A 16,430-nucleotide genomic window follows, 5' to 3' on the forward strand; every position below is an offset into this window, starting at 1 on the left:
CAGAACACTTTAGCAGAGGCAGGAACTCTCAGGGCTGGGGAGACTGCAGCCTTTGCAGCAAGAGGGTATTATTTAGTATGGAGGGGCTGGGCCGGGGAGGTGGAGGGGAAGAGGTTGAGGAACGGTTTAAAAACCTCTCAAAATTCCTGCACACACAAAAGCACAGGTTCAGCATCAGGAGCTCCCAGCCTAGGTGAGGGAAAAAAAGTTTTGGCACTGTGGATTTTCCTGGATCTTGAGCATTACATACCCAAGTTGAATTAGCAGTTATTGAAATGGAGAAGCCTTTGCAGGAGATTGCGTGCTGTGCTACTGACAGTCAGTTAGCGCTTCAGAGCTCCCCCAGATCAAATTGCACCTTTATGGCCTGTAGGGAATTAAAATTATTACATTTCCATTTCCCTGGAGAGGGATCAGGAAATGGATGTGCAGATAGATACACACACACAACCTGAGGTCAGCAGCCCCAGCAGGACCCTCCTCTCACCTCAGCATCAGCTAATATGATCATTGGGCTTTAACCCTTTCCAGCCTCAGTGGTCACACAGTGCCACATCCTAGAGCATATTCTGTCAGACCTGCCCTCTTTTGCCTTTCAGTTTGCAAGTTTCTCTGGGCAGGAAACCTGTTCTTTACCCATGGCACCCATGACTGTATGCAAAACCTTGTACCCACCCAATATATGACAACCACCCCATGCTTCCACATGCAAATGAGCTGCTCCTGGTGCATTACTGCTCCCACCACTGGATTGATGTCTCTCATCACGTTCCTTCTAATTAGCCAGCTCCCTGCAGCTTGAGAACAGAGCTGATCACTGCCCCCAGCCCTAAGAGCAGCAGAGGGTGGAGGGCTGGGGAAGTGAAGGGGAGCAGCAGCGTCTACGAATCAGAGTCTTTGTGGGGAAAGCTACGCAACACGCGAGATCATCAGGACTCATGACCAAACAAGACACTGGCTTCATCGTCCCTTTATTGATTACAAAGCATCTAAAAATTTAGAGTTTCTTCAATATATAATCTCCTTTCTATGTACACTACATATGGCTTAGGTTATTTCTCTGGGGGGTGGGAATGAGTCAGTGATGATAGTCCAGCATGTAGTCCATAGTCCCCAAGCCCTTTTGACTCTCCGGTACCTGTACCTGCATTTTCTTGTTAGCCAGCTCCCCGTGCGGAAGTGCCAAAGGTCTCTTCACCCCTTGTGGGGGTGAACTAAGTCTATCTTCCTCTATTCCCCCCTCTTCAGCCCACAGCCCATCCCTGGGCTCCGGAGGTTGGTAGCCCATCTCATTGGGGTCCAGGGGGTCCTTGGACAATAGGATACAGATGGAGGGCACATTCTTGTGGACAGTGAGGTTCTCCACTTGGCCATCAGGCTGGGGGTCCTTGTTCTCCCAGACCTCCAGCAGGGTCTTGTAACGCACCTTGGTGACCTGGTGGAGACCCCCCAGCTTCCTCTTCATGATCTCCACACAGGTGATGGTCTTGGTGACTGCCCGGCCACAGCCACTGAAGACTATCTGCCGAGTACCCTTCAGCTCCATCCTGGCCATAGCAAAGCCCATCAAATTCCTGATCTTACTGCCCTCCTTCACTTTCATCTCCACCACGCCAGGGGGCAGGTCAGGGAAGGGCAGTGGGCTATCCTGCTCCGATGTCTTGACCTTCCTGAAGTTCTCCATCCTGGACTGGGCTACGGGGGGCATGGGTGTGGATTCCACCCCTTTGGCAGCCATCGCTTGCCCTTCCTGGAGGGAAAATGAGTCAGATCAGATGTCTAAACGCCAGCATCCATCCCAGAGACTATCCTTGGCTACAAACTCCCTTTGGTCCAGGTCAGCAGAGAAAGGGGACCAATTTAGTGCTGCTCTTCCATGATTCTGCCTCTTCTGACTGGCTACTCAGCGCTCTCCCTCCCCAGGTGAAGGACTTTCTGTCAAGCCCAGATAGTCCCCTCCTGGCTGTGCCGGAGAATCAGTCCCCAGAAGGGATGGAGCTGCAGAATTCTCCCCGGGTGGGAATTCCTGCCGGTGCCTCCTCTGCTCCCACTGCAGCACTCGCTTCTGCTGCTCTTTGCTTCATTCTGGACTTCAGCAGCCCCCAGAGCTGTTTTGTGTAATTAGCAGATCCTCCTCCTCTCCTCCTCCTCCTCCCCCTCCTGCTCTCCTCCTCCCTCTCCCCACACTCCTGATCAGCCTCCCAGCCCAGCCCGGAGCCCTCTGCTTCATCCCCCAGCTGCACTTCCCTCAGTCTCTGGCAAAAGGAGAGTCTGACTTTTCCCTAGTCCAGGAGCAGCTGTGGGGAGGGAGAGGGAACGGTACTCTTTCTCTTCATGATGCTTCTGGAGTCCTGCCCCCTTAAAGAGAAACTGGCCCCTTCCCATGGGCGATTTCTCCAGCTCAAGGACATTAACTGCTAACTGCAAATGTCAGCAAAGTACAGGCAGCTGCTGCTGCTCGTGCCTCTCCCTGCCTGGCTGGGTCAGCTCCCACACCGTGCACCTCCACAAGGGGCACAGATCTCAGTGGCCCTTCCTTAAAATGTCCTGGTGACTGAGTTTTCCATTGTCTTCTCAGATTCTCCATTGAAATCCATCGCTCTCAGCCAGTCCTTTTGAATGACCCATCCTGACTCAGACAACCAGGTGGCATTCATACCTATGCCTTTTACCGTGCCCTGAGAGCAAACAGTTCTTTTGCACCCAGAGGGTAACAATGCAGCATATGGGGAAACTGAGATACAAATATTACAGGAAATTTCCAGTTTGTCACAGGGAGTCTCCTGTGATGGTTGCAGGGAGCCCTGTACCTCAATCCCTGACCCCAGGTCAATGGGGAATCTGCTGTGAGATGTTCAGGGAGACCCTGCCCCCGGATCAGCATAGGACATTTCATCCCCATGTAGATTATAAGGCTTTTAGCATGATTCAATCTCCCTCTTCAGCTGCCGGAGCAGAGTATTTGGGGACAACTCAGCCTAGACCTCCTAGTCTCAATTGCCCCTTTCCTAGAAACCGGAGGATGAATGCTAGGGCTGAGCTAGGCCCTGGCTGGAGCAACGTGGAGAGAAAATGAGTAAACATGGAAACAGCTCTCCTGTCATCGAGGGGAGTCTGAAAGGGGCTAGAGGGATGGGGTACTGAGGATACAGAGTTAGAGCAGTAGGTGAATGCCCATAGTGCCCTGGAGTCCTGCTGGTCCAATGCTGCAGCCAAATGAACTCCGGACTGACTGAACATAGAGTTCCAGCCATGCCCCTCTGGGAGGAGATGGGTCAGGATAAATTCAGAGCAGCATGGTGCATGAACACAGGGACTGAATCCTCTGCTCACTCCAGGAGATGTGTTGGCCCATCCCTGCCTAGGGTCTCTTGGGAGGAAGTGAGATCAGGTGAGTGGGCTGCCTAGGTCAGTGTCTGAGTCCAGCGGTGGGGCAGTGTGTACGAGCCCTGCAATAAATGAGCATGAGGACCATATTACCCTCGATCTCTTCCCAGGAGGGAATGGCCCCTCTGTGCATTGACAGTAATGCTTTCCCACCGAGTAGCGATGAGGGATGGAGAGCCTGCCATTTGGTGATGTCCTCATTCCGCTGCCTAAAAGACGGAGTGAATGAACACAATAAAAGAGACATCAGGAAGGAGGAAAAGCAACCTCGCCGGGAAGGCAAGGATAAATATCCAGTGGGAGGTGGCGTGAGGCTCCCAGCGCTCTGCAAGCAGAATTAGCATTGCTGCGCCCACTGGCACCCACATGCATGGGTGGTGGGTGAACCCCTGGTTTGGGGAGGCCCCACCCCTTCAGTGCCCAAGGGAGCCCAAACCCCATTGTGGCCTGCCCCAGGCTAGCACCCCCAGTCTCTCCTGGCCCCGGAGCACCAGGCAGCATGGCCCCAGCCTCCCTGGACTCTGCCGCCTGGCCCAACCCCCCAGCCAGCATGCCTCAGCCACCCCAGTCCACGTCGCCTGGCCTGACCCCCGGCCGGCCAGAACCCCCGCCCAAGCTGCCAGCCCCAGCCTCAGCACTGGGCTGGTGGCGTAGCCAGAACACCCCCAGCCCGAGCTCTGGGCAGGCGGAATGGCCGGAGCACTCCCAGCCCCAGCACTGGGCAGGCATAAGTTAGAGCAATTCTAAGGTTGCTCTGACTTACATCTGAGGGATAGGGCGGACAACCCAGCCTGCCCTGGCACAATGGAGAGCACAAAGGTGGCTTTTGCCTACTTCCCTCTTCCCTGTGCTAAATGCAAGAGAGAATGGAGCTCCAGTCTTTACTGACTGTGACAGAGGAGCCCAGATCTGCCTGGGAGTGATCAGGCTACTCCCCTCCTCCTGACCATGTGATGTGGAAAGGGAGGGAAGATCCCCAGGGTGAATCTTCCCTGCCCTTTAGAGGAGAGAGGGAAAGCCTCTGGCTGGGAGGGTTCAGACACATGGGTCCTCAGAAGAGAGGAGGAGGAGGAGGAGGAGGAAAGAGCCCCCATGGACTGCTAGCTCCTCTACCCAGACATGGGGGAGGAGAGCAGCAAGCTCTCTGGCCCATTGGCTCCTTTCCCAACACTTCACGACAGAGAGGAGTGAAGATCCAGCTGGTGATCCCCTGCTGACTCCCAGGGGATGTGGGAAGGCTCCTGGAAAGTCAGTGCCAGGAATGAGGCAAGCAGTTATTTGGGATCATGTGCATTAAGGGTTCTGATTGTCTCCCCAAGCAACAGGGCCCACGAATACCAATGCCACCCTTGCCATGGGTACCCTACATGCAGAGTGAGGGCCTGATCCAGTGGGGGGGCTGAGCTCTCATTGGAGCCAAGCAAGAAACAAGATGTAAATGAGCTCTCAAATAAATCACAATGATCTCCCTTTGCAAGCAGCACAAGTGGGCCTGGGCACCCAATTAAGCAAATAATTATCCTGTCTGTGCAGCCAGGTGCTTAGCTAGCCAGCCATGCCTCAGGACCTCCCCAGCTGTCTCACTGTGCTCTGCCAAGGGCAGGCAGGCTCACCTCTATGCTGTGATTAACCGCCCCAGTGATGGAGGTCGCATGGCATGTGAGTGTCCCTTGGCAAAGCCAATTGGTCATATCCTAGTCAAACACATGTGCATTTGCTATTAGGAAATCCAGCCCAATGCCAGGGTTGAGTAAAGGACCATCCTAAACACCAAATGGCACTGACTGCATAGAAGGTAGGAGGAGATTCCCTTGTAGCTTACACCAGTTGATGTCAGCTCTTAGCGGTCTGTGTGCAAAATCTCACGGACAGGTGTCCCCAGCACAGATCTAATGCTAAGGGACAAATATTCAGCTGGTTTCCTTACCTAGCCCAGCAATCTTTGCAAACACCTAGCCATGGATTTGCAAAGAAGCCATGCGAGTTCAGTTCCAAACTTCTATGGAATTTCAGGGGGAATTACGAGCCTAACTCCCTTAGGTTTTTTTTGAAAGTCCCAGACGTAGATTTTGCATGCACACTGGGTGACTAATTGCCTTGCTGCATGGGCACATGGAGGTGCCTGCAAATACTTTGGGCACATCTATGGAAATGAATGAGACCATGTGTTAGGAACTCCAAGATCTGAATCGGCAATGGGGACTGGATTCCCCTCAGATCCTCTTCCAGCCTCTCCAGGTCTATGCAGAAGTTTGCACTGATGCTGCCTGTTCTGTACCATTGCCATGGCTAAAGAGAGACTTCAGCCTCCAAAACTGGCACCTTTCCTCACACTAAATTCACTTCCCCCTATGGAATAGTCCCTAATGCATGTGCGGTTCTCTCCACTGCGTCGCAGAGCTGAGATGCAGAATTGTGAGATGAAAAGACATCCTGAGTATTGGCTTTCACTTGAGTCTGCTCTGCCTCTCGAGACCCATGGCTTATTTTCATCTGAACTAAAAATCTACCTGATCTCATGTCAGCTGGAGCCTGGATGAAACCCAGTTGTGCAGTTACAAGTGGTGTTCAGATCCAATCCACCCCAAAGACCAGTCCACATTCAGTGAGTGTCTGGGAAACCTGGACTGATAGTGTCCTTCAGATAAGATTCTTGCAGTTGAGTCTTTGACCTGTTAAAATATTATGGCCAAAACCTGGAACCTGTGCCTGAGGACATGGGCTTCCCACAGTGCTGCAGGCGGAGGGAATCTTCCCCCACAAGAGTGTGGAGTGGGAACAGAATTGCTTGTTGGCTGCTCTCCACAGTGGTGGGAGAAGTGAGGGGCACCTTCCCGTGAGGCTGTGTGATCTGGAGGACAGTGCACTAGAGTGGGAATCAGAGAGCTGTAGTCCACTTTCCGACTGATCTGTTGTATGACCATGGCTAATTCTCTGTCTCTCTAATTCCCCATCTGTAAAATAGAGTTAATAATACCTAGTAAATGGCTTTGAGATCTACAGATGGCATGTACTAGCTAAGGGATGGCTAGTGAATCTGTACAGTTGTAGATGCCCCACATTCTATCCTGTTCTCTCCTGCCCAGTGAGTCCTCATGTTGGGTTCCTCACATTGCAAGGGGAGTGGATCCAAATTCCGCTCCATCCTGCTGAGTAGAATTGGGCTAGTGCCACTGTCTTAAAGATTTGCCCTTAATGATGTGATTTGTATAAAGGTAGCACCCAGGTACCCCAGGAGAGATCAGAGCCCCATTATACTATGGGTTGCATATACACCCAGTTAGGGACAGAATCTGCATCTCAGTCTAAGTAGGCAATACAGACAAAAGACAAATTGTCCCCATTGTACAGGTGGGGAACTGAGGCACAGAGAGACTAATTGACTTGGCCAAGGTCATGCAGGCAGTATGTAGCAGAACTGGGAACGGAACCAGATCTCCAATGTCCCTGTCGAGTGCCACGCTGTAGTGATCCTGCACAGTAGCTACTTTTAAAACATGAATTCCTCATTCGTATGATGAAAAACAATGTTGTTTTTCTCCCTCATGTCTGGTGAATGTTTGTGAAATTCTCAAGTAAGGCACAAAGCGGCTCTGCTCCTTTCTCAGTCAGGCTGGGATGAATTAAGCTTCTCACACAAATTGCTTCTTTTAAAAAGATGCATCTTCAGGCTAAAAGCCTAGGAAAACAAATGGGAAGGAGTTTGGCAACTGTTCATGGAATGTATTGACACAGAATAAAGGGCCGGGAAGGCAGAGGCAGCTCTCATTAACTCAATACATAAACTTTATGGCGGGCACAGAAGATGACAAATCTTGATAAGACATTAAACAGCTCCAGAAATGCATATTGCTTCAGCACAATGCTGTGCATCTCTCAAGAGTCTTGAGAATCAAGCTGTGCCCTGGTTGATACAGGATCAGGAGCAGAGAGAGACTGCCTGCTGTAGAGATTTTCTCATGGGTTTATCTGTGCTGAAGTCAAGGGGGCTCTACTCATTTACCCCAGCTGAAGATCTGGCCCCACATATGTATCGGGACCAGATTATCTCTCTCTACCCATCGCACCATTTCTGCACTTGAGCTGGGAACAATGGCAATTCATGGTGCTTGGGGGGAGGGCTGGACCAATACAAATAATCATCCCAACCCTTCTGAATCGGCCAGTGGAGCTGACTGAGTGCAGAGGGGAGTGGATGTAACCCCTTCTCCAAAGGTGGTGTAGCATGCATGTTCTCCCTGAGTTCTGAATGGCATCATGCACAATGCCTCACAGTGGCATAGGGCTATAGCTATATGTCCCAATCCAGTCCATGCCATATGGACCAGATCCCAAGGGATGCTGTATGCTGACTCCCCACTTTTGAAATCAGTGGCAGTTGTGGGTGTTCAGCATTTGTCTCCATATTAATATTTATGCCTGCTAATGCCTGACATGATGCTAAGCAAAGCAGCCAGTCAAGGGCTTGATGGTCCAGTGCAGAATTAGGCACCTCTTCTCCAGTGGTTGGATGCATCCTGAAATCGCTATGTGTTTCTATGGAGCCTGCCTCCACAGTGCTGCACTGATTGGGTATTTAAATCCAAGGCAGCATTTATTGTCTAATTGCTGCTTAACAAACTCTGCTTATTACAGCCTCCTAAATGGGGAAGATGAGGTGCAATCATGTTAAACAGTTTACGCATCACTAAAATTGATTGGTAGGGAGCTCCCCCCAAGGCAAGGGATGTCAGGGGGTGTTAATGACAGGGTCCTACTTCCTCTCTCTCTCTCTCTCTCTCTGTGCAGTGCTTAAAATGTAAATGAATTTCATTATTAGCAACTCCATCACTAATTACCATCCAAAGCCATTCATTACCCTGTCAGCTTATTTGTTGGAGGACAACAGAGTGGATCGTTTAGCCCATGTGAAGGAATAGTGGAAATTAGCTCATGCATAAAGAACAGAGAGTGGGAGATGGGATGCAGATGAGCTGGAGAAGAGGATGGGGGCTGTGGGTGGATGGGGAGGAGATGGGAAAGACAGACTGACATCGGAGGGAAGAAAATCAGAGACAGATTAATTAGAAATACATTGGAAAAAGAGGAGAGGTGAGATGAAAGGAGAGAGAATGGAGAAAGAGTAATAAATAATGGAGAAGTATGAGAGAGTGAGTGAATAAGAGAAGGTGGGAGGAAACAATGAGGCAGAGTAATCAAAAACAATAATACTTTGATCCGTCTGTCATAGGTTTTTCCATAGTACCCATCGCTGTAGTATCTAAGCACCTTTTCTCCTCATGAAGATCTCAAAGCGTTTTCTGAACTCCCATTGCTTATCATTACTTTTGAGTGGAGGTACTCAGCTCCATGCAGGGCATGGAAGAGCTTACCACTGAATAGAGAAGCAACAGACAACCATGCAGATACAGAAAGGTCTGGCTGAGCAGAAGGCAGATGCATTGCATAGCAAGGCAGTGGGATTTTTTAATACAGATACATAACATGACTCCCTGGGTAGTGGATTGACACTGACAGGCTTCATGGAAGAAGTATGTTCAGAGGGGAGACTTGAAAGAGGGAAAGGAAGGATGCTGCAAGACCAGGAGCCATGTTCTCATGCTCAAATAAATTGGTTAGTCTCTAAGGTGCCACAAGTCCTCCTTTTCTTTTAATGGAGGCAGTGAGAGCAGAGGCACATTCTAGAAGTCTGGGGGAAAGAAGGAAGGAGATGGGCCAGTAACTGGAGGGGCGGTTGAGGCTATAGGGAGATTTTTGAGGCTAAGGGCAGCCATAGCCTGTTGATGGCTAAGGACAAGGAACACTAGGTGAGGGAGGGAGCAGGGCCATCAGACCCCAGGAGATGTGGTCAAGGGGGCAGGGTGAAAGGTTGGCCCTCAAAAGAAGGAGAGGCCCCTCAGAGTGGAGACTTGAGCAAAGGAAGAAGGGGTACTAGGTAGGAGAGAGTGAAAGTTCCTGACAATGGTGCTGATTTCCACTTCAAAGCTGGTGATATTCTTGGGGAGAGAAGGATTTGCTGAGAGAGTCAAAGGTGGGGAAGAGATGTCCAGAACTGTAGCCACAGGAATCAGTTTGGGGGAGAAGAAGAGCTGCATAGCACAGAAGATGGATGAAGAGAATGAGGTGGGGGTGGTGGAAGTTGAAGTGGTACCTCAATTTTCTCCAGAGAGTCTCAGCATTTCAGGAACAGGAGCAGAGGAAGCAGAGTGATGAGACAGGGCTAGAGATTGGTGGGATGGCCAGAATGGAGCAACAGGGGAGAGGAGGCAAGGCCAGAAAAGAGACTAGAGTTGAAGGTGGAAGTAAAGGAGTGGAAGGATGTTACAGAGGGAGCTCTGTCAGGAATATAAATTGGTAGGAGAGACAAGAAGCATTGTGGGCTTGCACCAGGCAGGTGGGAGTGAATTTGGTAAATGAGGTGAGGTGTTGATCACAGGAAGGGAGCTCTGTGAGAGAGAGAGCTCTGTGAAAGCATGGGAGAACAAGAAAGACCAGAGAAGTGAGTGGTGCCATCAGTCTAGAGCTGAGGACCAATGAGGAGGTCAGGGAAGGGAAGTTAGAGGTAGCAGAAGAGTGGGATGAAGTCACTGAGGAAGAGGATGTGGGACTTGGATGAACTAAAGGGTAAAGGAGCTGAACAGTTGAAGCTGGACAAGGAATAAAGGTGGCAGTCGATAAAACCCATTAAGTAAATCTCATGATACCTTGGTGAGGGGGCATCTCAGGGTGACTCCCCCACCCAGAACCAGGAAGGCAGCGGTTGCTTGATAGCATTCAGCACCACAAGGTAAGAGCTTCAGGGGAGGAAGTGTATCCAGATGAAGCTGTGGAATGCAAACTCCTTAGAAAGCATTTGCTCAGGGCACTGAGGCTAACACCTCTACAGCACACAAACATATATAATAACTATACGTAAGCCTATACTCTTACAGACAGTGCCATGCCCTGCCTCATGATGACAAGAGGTCGGAACCTTGGGGAGTATGTCCGACCTAAGCCTGCCTGACAAAGTGCCCCTTGACACCACATAGGTTCATTGGCTCAGGGGAGAGAGTGCCACCTGCTGGTTCACCAACACCATTCCCTGCAGCCCCTGAACGCTCCTTATGCTGCGTCATCCAAATACTGATCTGGCCCAATTCTGCTTAGTCTCTGAGCACTGACAGTCCCACACAAGGTGGCATGGCTCCAGGCAAACATACTGGTTAAAATAAGGAGGACCAGGAAGAGAGAGGGGACAGGGAAGAGGAACCATATTAATAACGGAGAGCTGGGGTGGGGAGAAAGTAAGGAGCGCAGAGTAACCTGAGATTTTGTCTGCCACATGCAGTCTATTTTCTTTCATCCGAGGTGACCCTGTTCTGGAGCAATTCGGAAAGTCAAAGCATATGATACAACAAGGTCACTCTCTCTGCCTCTCTCAATCTCTGTGTCACATCATCCCTTCTCGGGTCTCAGCCAGTCATCACATTGCAGCCTGGGCATGGGCAAGCTGAACCGTATGAGACTTGATTCCTGCTGCATGAGCCATATGCTCCTTGTGTGAGGACATATGCCATATCCGATCCTGTTAGGTTGTATCTGTAATGTTCTGGGGAAATCTACTTCACAATCCTAACCAGGATTTTGGGCCAACTATCTATGAAACCAGCCCCCCCCGCCCCCCCGAATCCAAGCCAGGTCTTATACTGAGCACCCATTGTGGCGGGGAACAGGACTTTGAGAGTTTGGTTAGTGTTGGGTGGGCTCCCAGGCAGGGTGGGCTCCCAGGCAGGATGGGCATGATCAATAAAGCTGGTGGTTGTGTAGCTCTCAATAAAGCCTCAGTACTTTGATTCAAGGAGCTCCTAGTATTTTTCATGCCATGCACTTCAGGTATCATTTCAAAGTATATAGAATTGTGTTACTTACACGCACTCAGAAGAGACTTTCTTTGGTCCTATAATGTTTGTAATCATCTCTCATTCTCCAGAGCATCAACCAATCAGAGGTCAGGAATGAACCCCTTCCACCCATTTATAGTGCCACGCAACTTGCTAGATGCATTACTAGGGACATTTTGCCTTACTCAGAATCATCAGGCTTTGGACAGTGCTGGAAACAGGATGCTGCAATGGATGGACATTGGTTGATCCAGTGTGGTAAACTTTGTGGGTCTGATCCTGAAAGGTGCCCAGTGCCTTGTGAGGTGCTAAATAAGTGTTCTTGGCTCCTATTGACTCCAGCAGGAATTGACAACATGCTGATTTTTTCAAGTGGCACTCAGCACTTTGCAGGATCAGCCCTGTGCTCCTAAATGCATCTGTCCTGCTGGCAACAGAGAGGTCATGTTCAAGTGGCTGAATATTTGATAGTCCCATGTGTGGCAGCGATCTAGTGTTTAGTGGTATCAGGGCTTGTCCAGACTAGTTGGAGTCCTCATCTGCTGGGAAGCACTTTAAGGCGAGTAAATAAACGAATGTGTTCTTCTCTCTGAGGAAAGAAACTCCATGTGATAATAATACACTCGTTAATCTTGCATGAAATTAAACTGCTTAATGCATGCAGAGGATATGAGCAGCGAAAGAGCGGCTAGGAAACCATCTGAGACAAGGGAGTTGCCTCTGGGACCATACTGCTGTAGGGGCTCAGGAGCACTTCACTTCCAATTGGCTGCTATAAACCCAGGAAAAGAATCAATTTGTTTCAGGTTCAATTAAAACAGCTGCTTCCCTGACCTTGCTCTTCCGATCCCCTCTGGAAAAGCTAGGGGGAGGCAGAAGGGATGAGAATACAGGGGCTCCCATGCAATCATCCTTCCAAATGGAAATGCCTAAGGAATGCCCTTCCCTGGTGCTTTACAATCAGTCTTCTTCACCTCCTTCCATTTCACATGGCATAATGGGTACAGTCAATGCAGGAGGGGACACAGAGTGGCCATGGTGTCCCCAGGCAACAAATCCACCCGGAAGGGTTCAAGAGATTTTGGAAGAGTCCCCTTCACCCTGCTAATAAAAAGAAAATTCAAACAGAGATGCCAGCAGTTCAAAGCTACTAACACACAGGCATCTAGGGCTCCATTCTGTAATCAGCAACACTAATGACAATTTTGCTGTAATGACTGCTCCATCAGCTATAAGTGTTGCTGCAAGCAGGCCTAGGTATAGGAAAGAGTTCTTTATTAATTTGCAAGCTGAGTCTCAGAGTCTCTTTCAACCTGCAGAGTTGGCCTCAGGATGATTCTCTGTCCTTGGGCTCTCCAGCAAGCTTGACATCTCGACAGACTCATGTTGGGTACTTTCTGACTCTCCACTGAATCTGTTGGCTTGTAGATGCCTCCTGTGGGTTCATCAGAGCACTTGTCTCCCTGGGTGGTCCCCTCACGTGACCTGAGAGCCAATGCACTATTCATGACTCCTTTAGTTTTTTCTTTCCTGTGTCTTTCCCAAGGCTGGCTCCACATTGGAGAGCCCTACTCCAGGGCCAGTAGATCTCTGGCTGAGCAGTTGTAATAACTCATTTGCTTCTACCAGGTCCATAGCTGGGCTAAACTCCTGTCTGTGTGACGTGGTTCACTGTGCAAGTCACAGGTGCTGAATTTTGGTTTTGCCGGTGGGTGCTCTTCTCCACCCCCAGGGCCCACAAAAGATTAATCCAGTCCTGTGGGTGCTGAGCATCCCCTATTTTTTTCGGTGGGTGCTTGAGCCCTGGAGCACCCATGGAGTTGGTGCCTATTGTGCAAGTTACTGTGCTCCAGAACTTCTTACAGACAAACCGTTGTTGCCAGGTTTCATTAGCAATAAGTGATGCAGCAGGCAGGCAGAGCTGTAGGAAAGAGATCTTGTGCTCCCTATCTGTCTGTCTCTACCTATTGTCTCTTAGATTGTAAGCTCTTTGGGGCAGGGGCCATTTTTTTGTTCTGTGTTTGTACACAACCTAGCAGAATGTGGTCCTGGGCCATGACTGTGGCTTATAGGCCCTACTGCATTACAAACAAAAAACTAATACATAATAAATAATTAATAATTAACAAGCATGTTGAGACACAGTTTGAGGTAGCAGCCTTGCTCTGGTTTGCATTCCTCAGCCCCAGGTGTCATACCAAACTAGGACCTTCCTGAGACCTCACCCTCCTTCTTCAGTTCCACCCATCATACTGTAATGACTGCGACCTTCCCATCCGATCCTCCCTGCCTCTCCCCCTCACTTTTAAAGTAATCTTTCCTCTCCCCTTTTCCTGCTGTAGTCAATGGGAGTTAAGCACGTATTTAAAGTCAAGTATGTGCTTAAGTGCTTTGCTGAATGAGGGCCATGGAAAGTATACTAGCCCATACTGATTTATACTACATTTGAAATATAAATTAATAATTGTTAATAAGCCACATAAAACAACTCAAGATTTCCTAATTCTCAGCCCCATTCTTAAACTACTAGATTACCCCTCTCTCTGCCCAATGATGAACACAGCACTAATAGTTCTGGAGGTATTTTCAAAGGCACCAATGGGAGTTAGGCACCCAGTTGCCATTGACGTTCAGTGGCATTTAGACTCCTGCCTTTTGATTCTCCTCCTTTTTGAGTTTCTTTAATACCTTTCATCTGAAGATCTCAAAGCACTTTACAGTGAGTAATAAATTAAGGCTTATGACCCTCCTGTGAGGTAGACCCAATTTTTACATTGCAGGTTGGGAAACTGAGGCACACAGAAAGAGGAAGTAGCTTAACCAAGTCCATGGCAAAGCCAGGAGTAGAATCAGTCCTGTACAATGTTTCTGCCTAAAGCACCCTAGAATCTCTACCAATAATTCTGACATGCAAGGGTCACTACATTTGTATTTGTATAGCCCTTTTAAACAGGTCCTTGATTCCCAGTAGTCCAGTAATTGCAAGTAATACCATCGAGCATGACTGCTCACTGCGCAATGGAAGCAGGTTACTTCAGTTGTACAGGCTTATGTTTCAATTAGCCAGTTGATCTATGCCAGGTCATCTCCAGCATGAGTGGAAAATAGCAGAGCTCAAGATAATCCTTATTTACAGAGTGTGTGTGTGACAGAGAGACTGAAAGCGAGAGAGAGGGCAATTCTTCTTTACACTATCCCCTTTACACTACTCCAACAGTGTAAAGGGGCTTGACAGTAGAGCTCGTCAGAAAATTTTCATCAAAACAGTTTTCCTCCAGAAAATGCCATGTAGTAAAAATTGACATTTTTCACAAAATTGTATCAATTTTGGCAAAAATATTTTTTAAAAAATTGAAAAAAAGTTTTGAAAATGCTGAAATGGCCTTTTTGACATTTTAGGAATGAAGTTTCAATTTTTCATCTCAAAACAACTTTTCATTTCAAAAGGTATTTTATAATAAAATAAATAAAAAGGGTTGAAACTGCAAAGAAACATTTCAAATTCACTGAAGAGAAACATTTTGATTGTCCCCAAACTACTTTTTTCAGATTTTTTTTTCACAAAATAAATCAACATTTTGCCTTTTCATCCTGAATTAGGAGGAATGTTTTTTGAATTCTCAATTATTTTTGCAGGACTGAAAAATCCATTTTTCAACCAGCTCTACTTTATTGTAAATCTAACTTATATTTACACCCTGTGCACTGCCAGAGTGGTGTACATGAGAGTTGGGTCCACCAGTGTCTTTTTTTGCACCCTGCCTATGTGGTCTACATCACTGGTATAAGAAATGAGTTGATATGTGTTACGTTGGTAAAATGGGACGTGAACTGGGAAACTGGAATGTTTCTCTGTTAGTTCACTATTAAAAAAGACACCAGTTGTTGCACGACAGTGAATTTATTAGAACATTTTTCCCAAGCATCAAGGCTTAGTTAAAACAAACAAACAAACAATCAGGGTTGGAAGAAGCAAAGCTAGCTAGTTCAGAATAGTTAGTACCTAGCGAAATAATAAATGTAGAACTTTGGCTTGATCTGGATCAATGAGTCACCAAAGGGAATCTCACTCAGTGAAGAACACAACCACAAGGGAACTACATGAGTAAAAGCCAGGGGTCTGATTGTTCATTTCCCTGCACCTTATATAGTTATTTATCCCCGTGCAAAGTGGACATGAAAAGTTACCATTCTGATGAGGTAGCATTTTCCACCCAGTTTGTCCAGGTGTTTAAATTCTGTTTATTTTCAGTTTAGCGCCAAATACACATTTTTTCCCCATCGAGCAAGCATTTTTGTAGGTATAAAGACAAGTATTTTGCTTTGGCATTCTGCTGTTTCACTGCTATTGGGGACAAATCCCACACAATAGTCAGGAACAGTGTGTGTGTAGCCAGTTTATAAGGTACTCTGTATTAGATGGGAGAGGTACATGAGGCTATGAATTGTGGAGCCCCAAACCATAAGTATAAAAATCAGTGATTAACTAGTAACAATTTTAGGAAAAATGCTCATTAAATTCTTCTTCTTTTTGCAGCTTGTATTTTGAATCCCACTGGCATTGTGGGAAGGGGGTGGGGAGTACTAGGCAAATGGCTTGAGTTCCACCCAGAATGGCAGCATACAAAAATCCTGTCTTGTATAAATAAGTTAACAGGCTCACTGGCCAGAAATTCCTCCCATCTATATATTAATAACAATAAATATGGCAGCAGAAACTTACCAGGATCTGGCTCCTGCTCTGGTGCTTGTTCTGATGCCGGTTCCTTAGCAGGCTGCACCCCATGGCCATCCCCAAATAGGTCCTCCAAGTACAGACTCAAGATGTAGCTGCTCTTGCGGCATAACCTCTTCGGTTGCTGGCCTCAGCTCCAGAGTCACTTCTTGCCCTTCATCTAGTGGCTGTCTCTCCTCCAGTGGTGCCTGTGATGGGGGCAGGGGAGAGTTAATAAGGTCGCCATCCCTGCTCAGGAGACTCTTATGCACCACTGTGGGTTCAGTGCTCGCTACAGTTCCAAGTAACCAATTGTATTTCTCATAAAAGAGACATGAATATGGAGAGTTCTCAGCTGTGCTGTTGGCATCCTTGACTTTGTGGTACTCGGTCTTCAGCTGCTTGATGTATTATCTGTGTTGTTTTGTTATCCAGCCAATCCCCAG

At 48.1% G+C, this 16,430-nt stretch overlaps 1 protein-coding gene across 2 annotated transcripts; it reads right to left on the minus strand.

Moving 5' to 3' along the window:
- Nucleotides 1-955: 955 nt before the first annotated feature.
- On the minus strand, nucleotides 956-16,206 carry RPP25 (ribonuclease P/MRP subunit p25). 2 transcript variants are annotated; one of them, XM_084640496.1, is made up of 3 exons: nucleotides 15,994-16,206; nucleotides 3,481-3,596; nucleotides 956-1,750 (listed from the first exon to the last, which is right to left on the minus strand). In XM_084640496.1, exons 2-3 carry the CDS (start codon nucleotides 3,586-3,588, stop codon nucleotides 1,079-1,081), a joined length of 780 nt encoding a protein of 259 aa, XP_084496622.1. In that variant the 5' UTR covers nucleotides 3,589-3,596; nucleotides 15,994-16,206; the 3' UTR covers nucleotides 956-1,078. The 2 variants fall into 2 exon arrangements, with proteins under 2 accessions (XP_084496622.1, XP_084496621.1); XM_084640495.1 differs by lacking the exon at nucleotides 15,994-16,206 and adding an exon at nucleotides 4,151-4,269.
- Between the last annotated feature and the right edge of the window lie 224 nt (nucleotides 16,207-16,430).

Source organism: Lepidochelys olivacea, assembly GCF_965140295.1.
Source record: "Lepidochelys olivacea isolate rLepOli2 genome assembly, chromosome: 10".
Lineage (NCBI taxonomy): Eukaryota > Metazoa > Chordata > Testudines > Cheloniidae > Lepidochelys > Lepidochelys olivacea.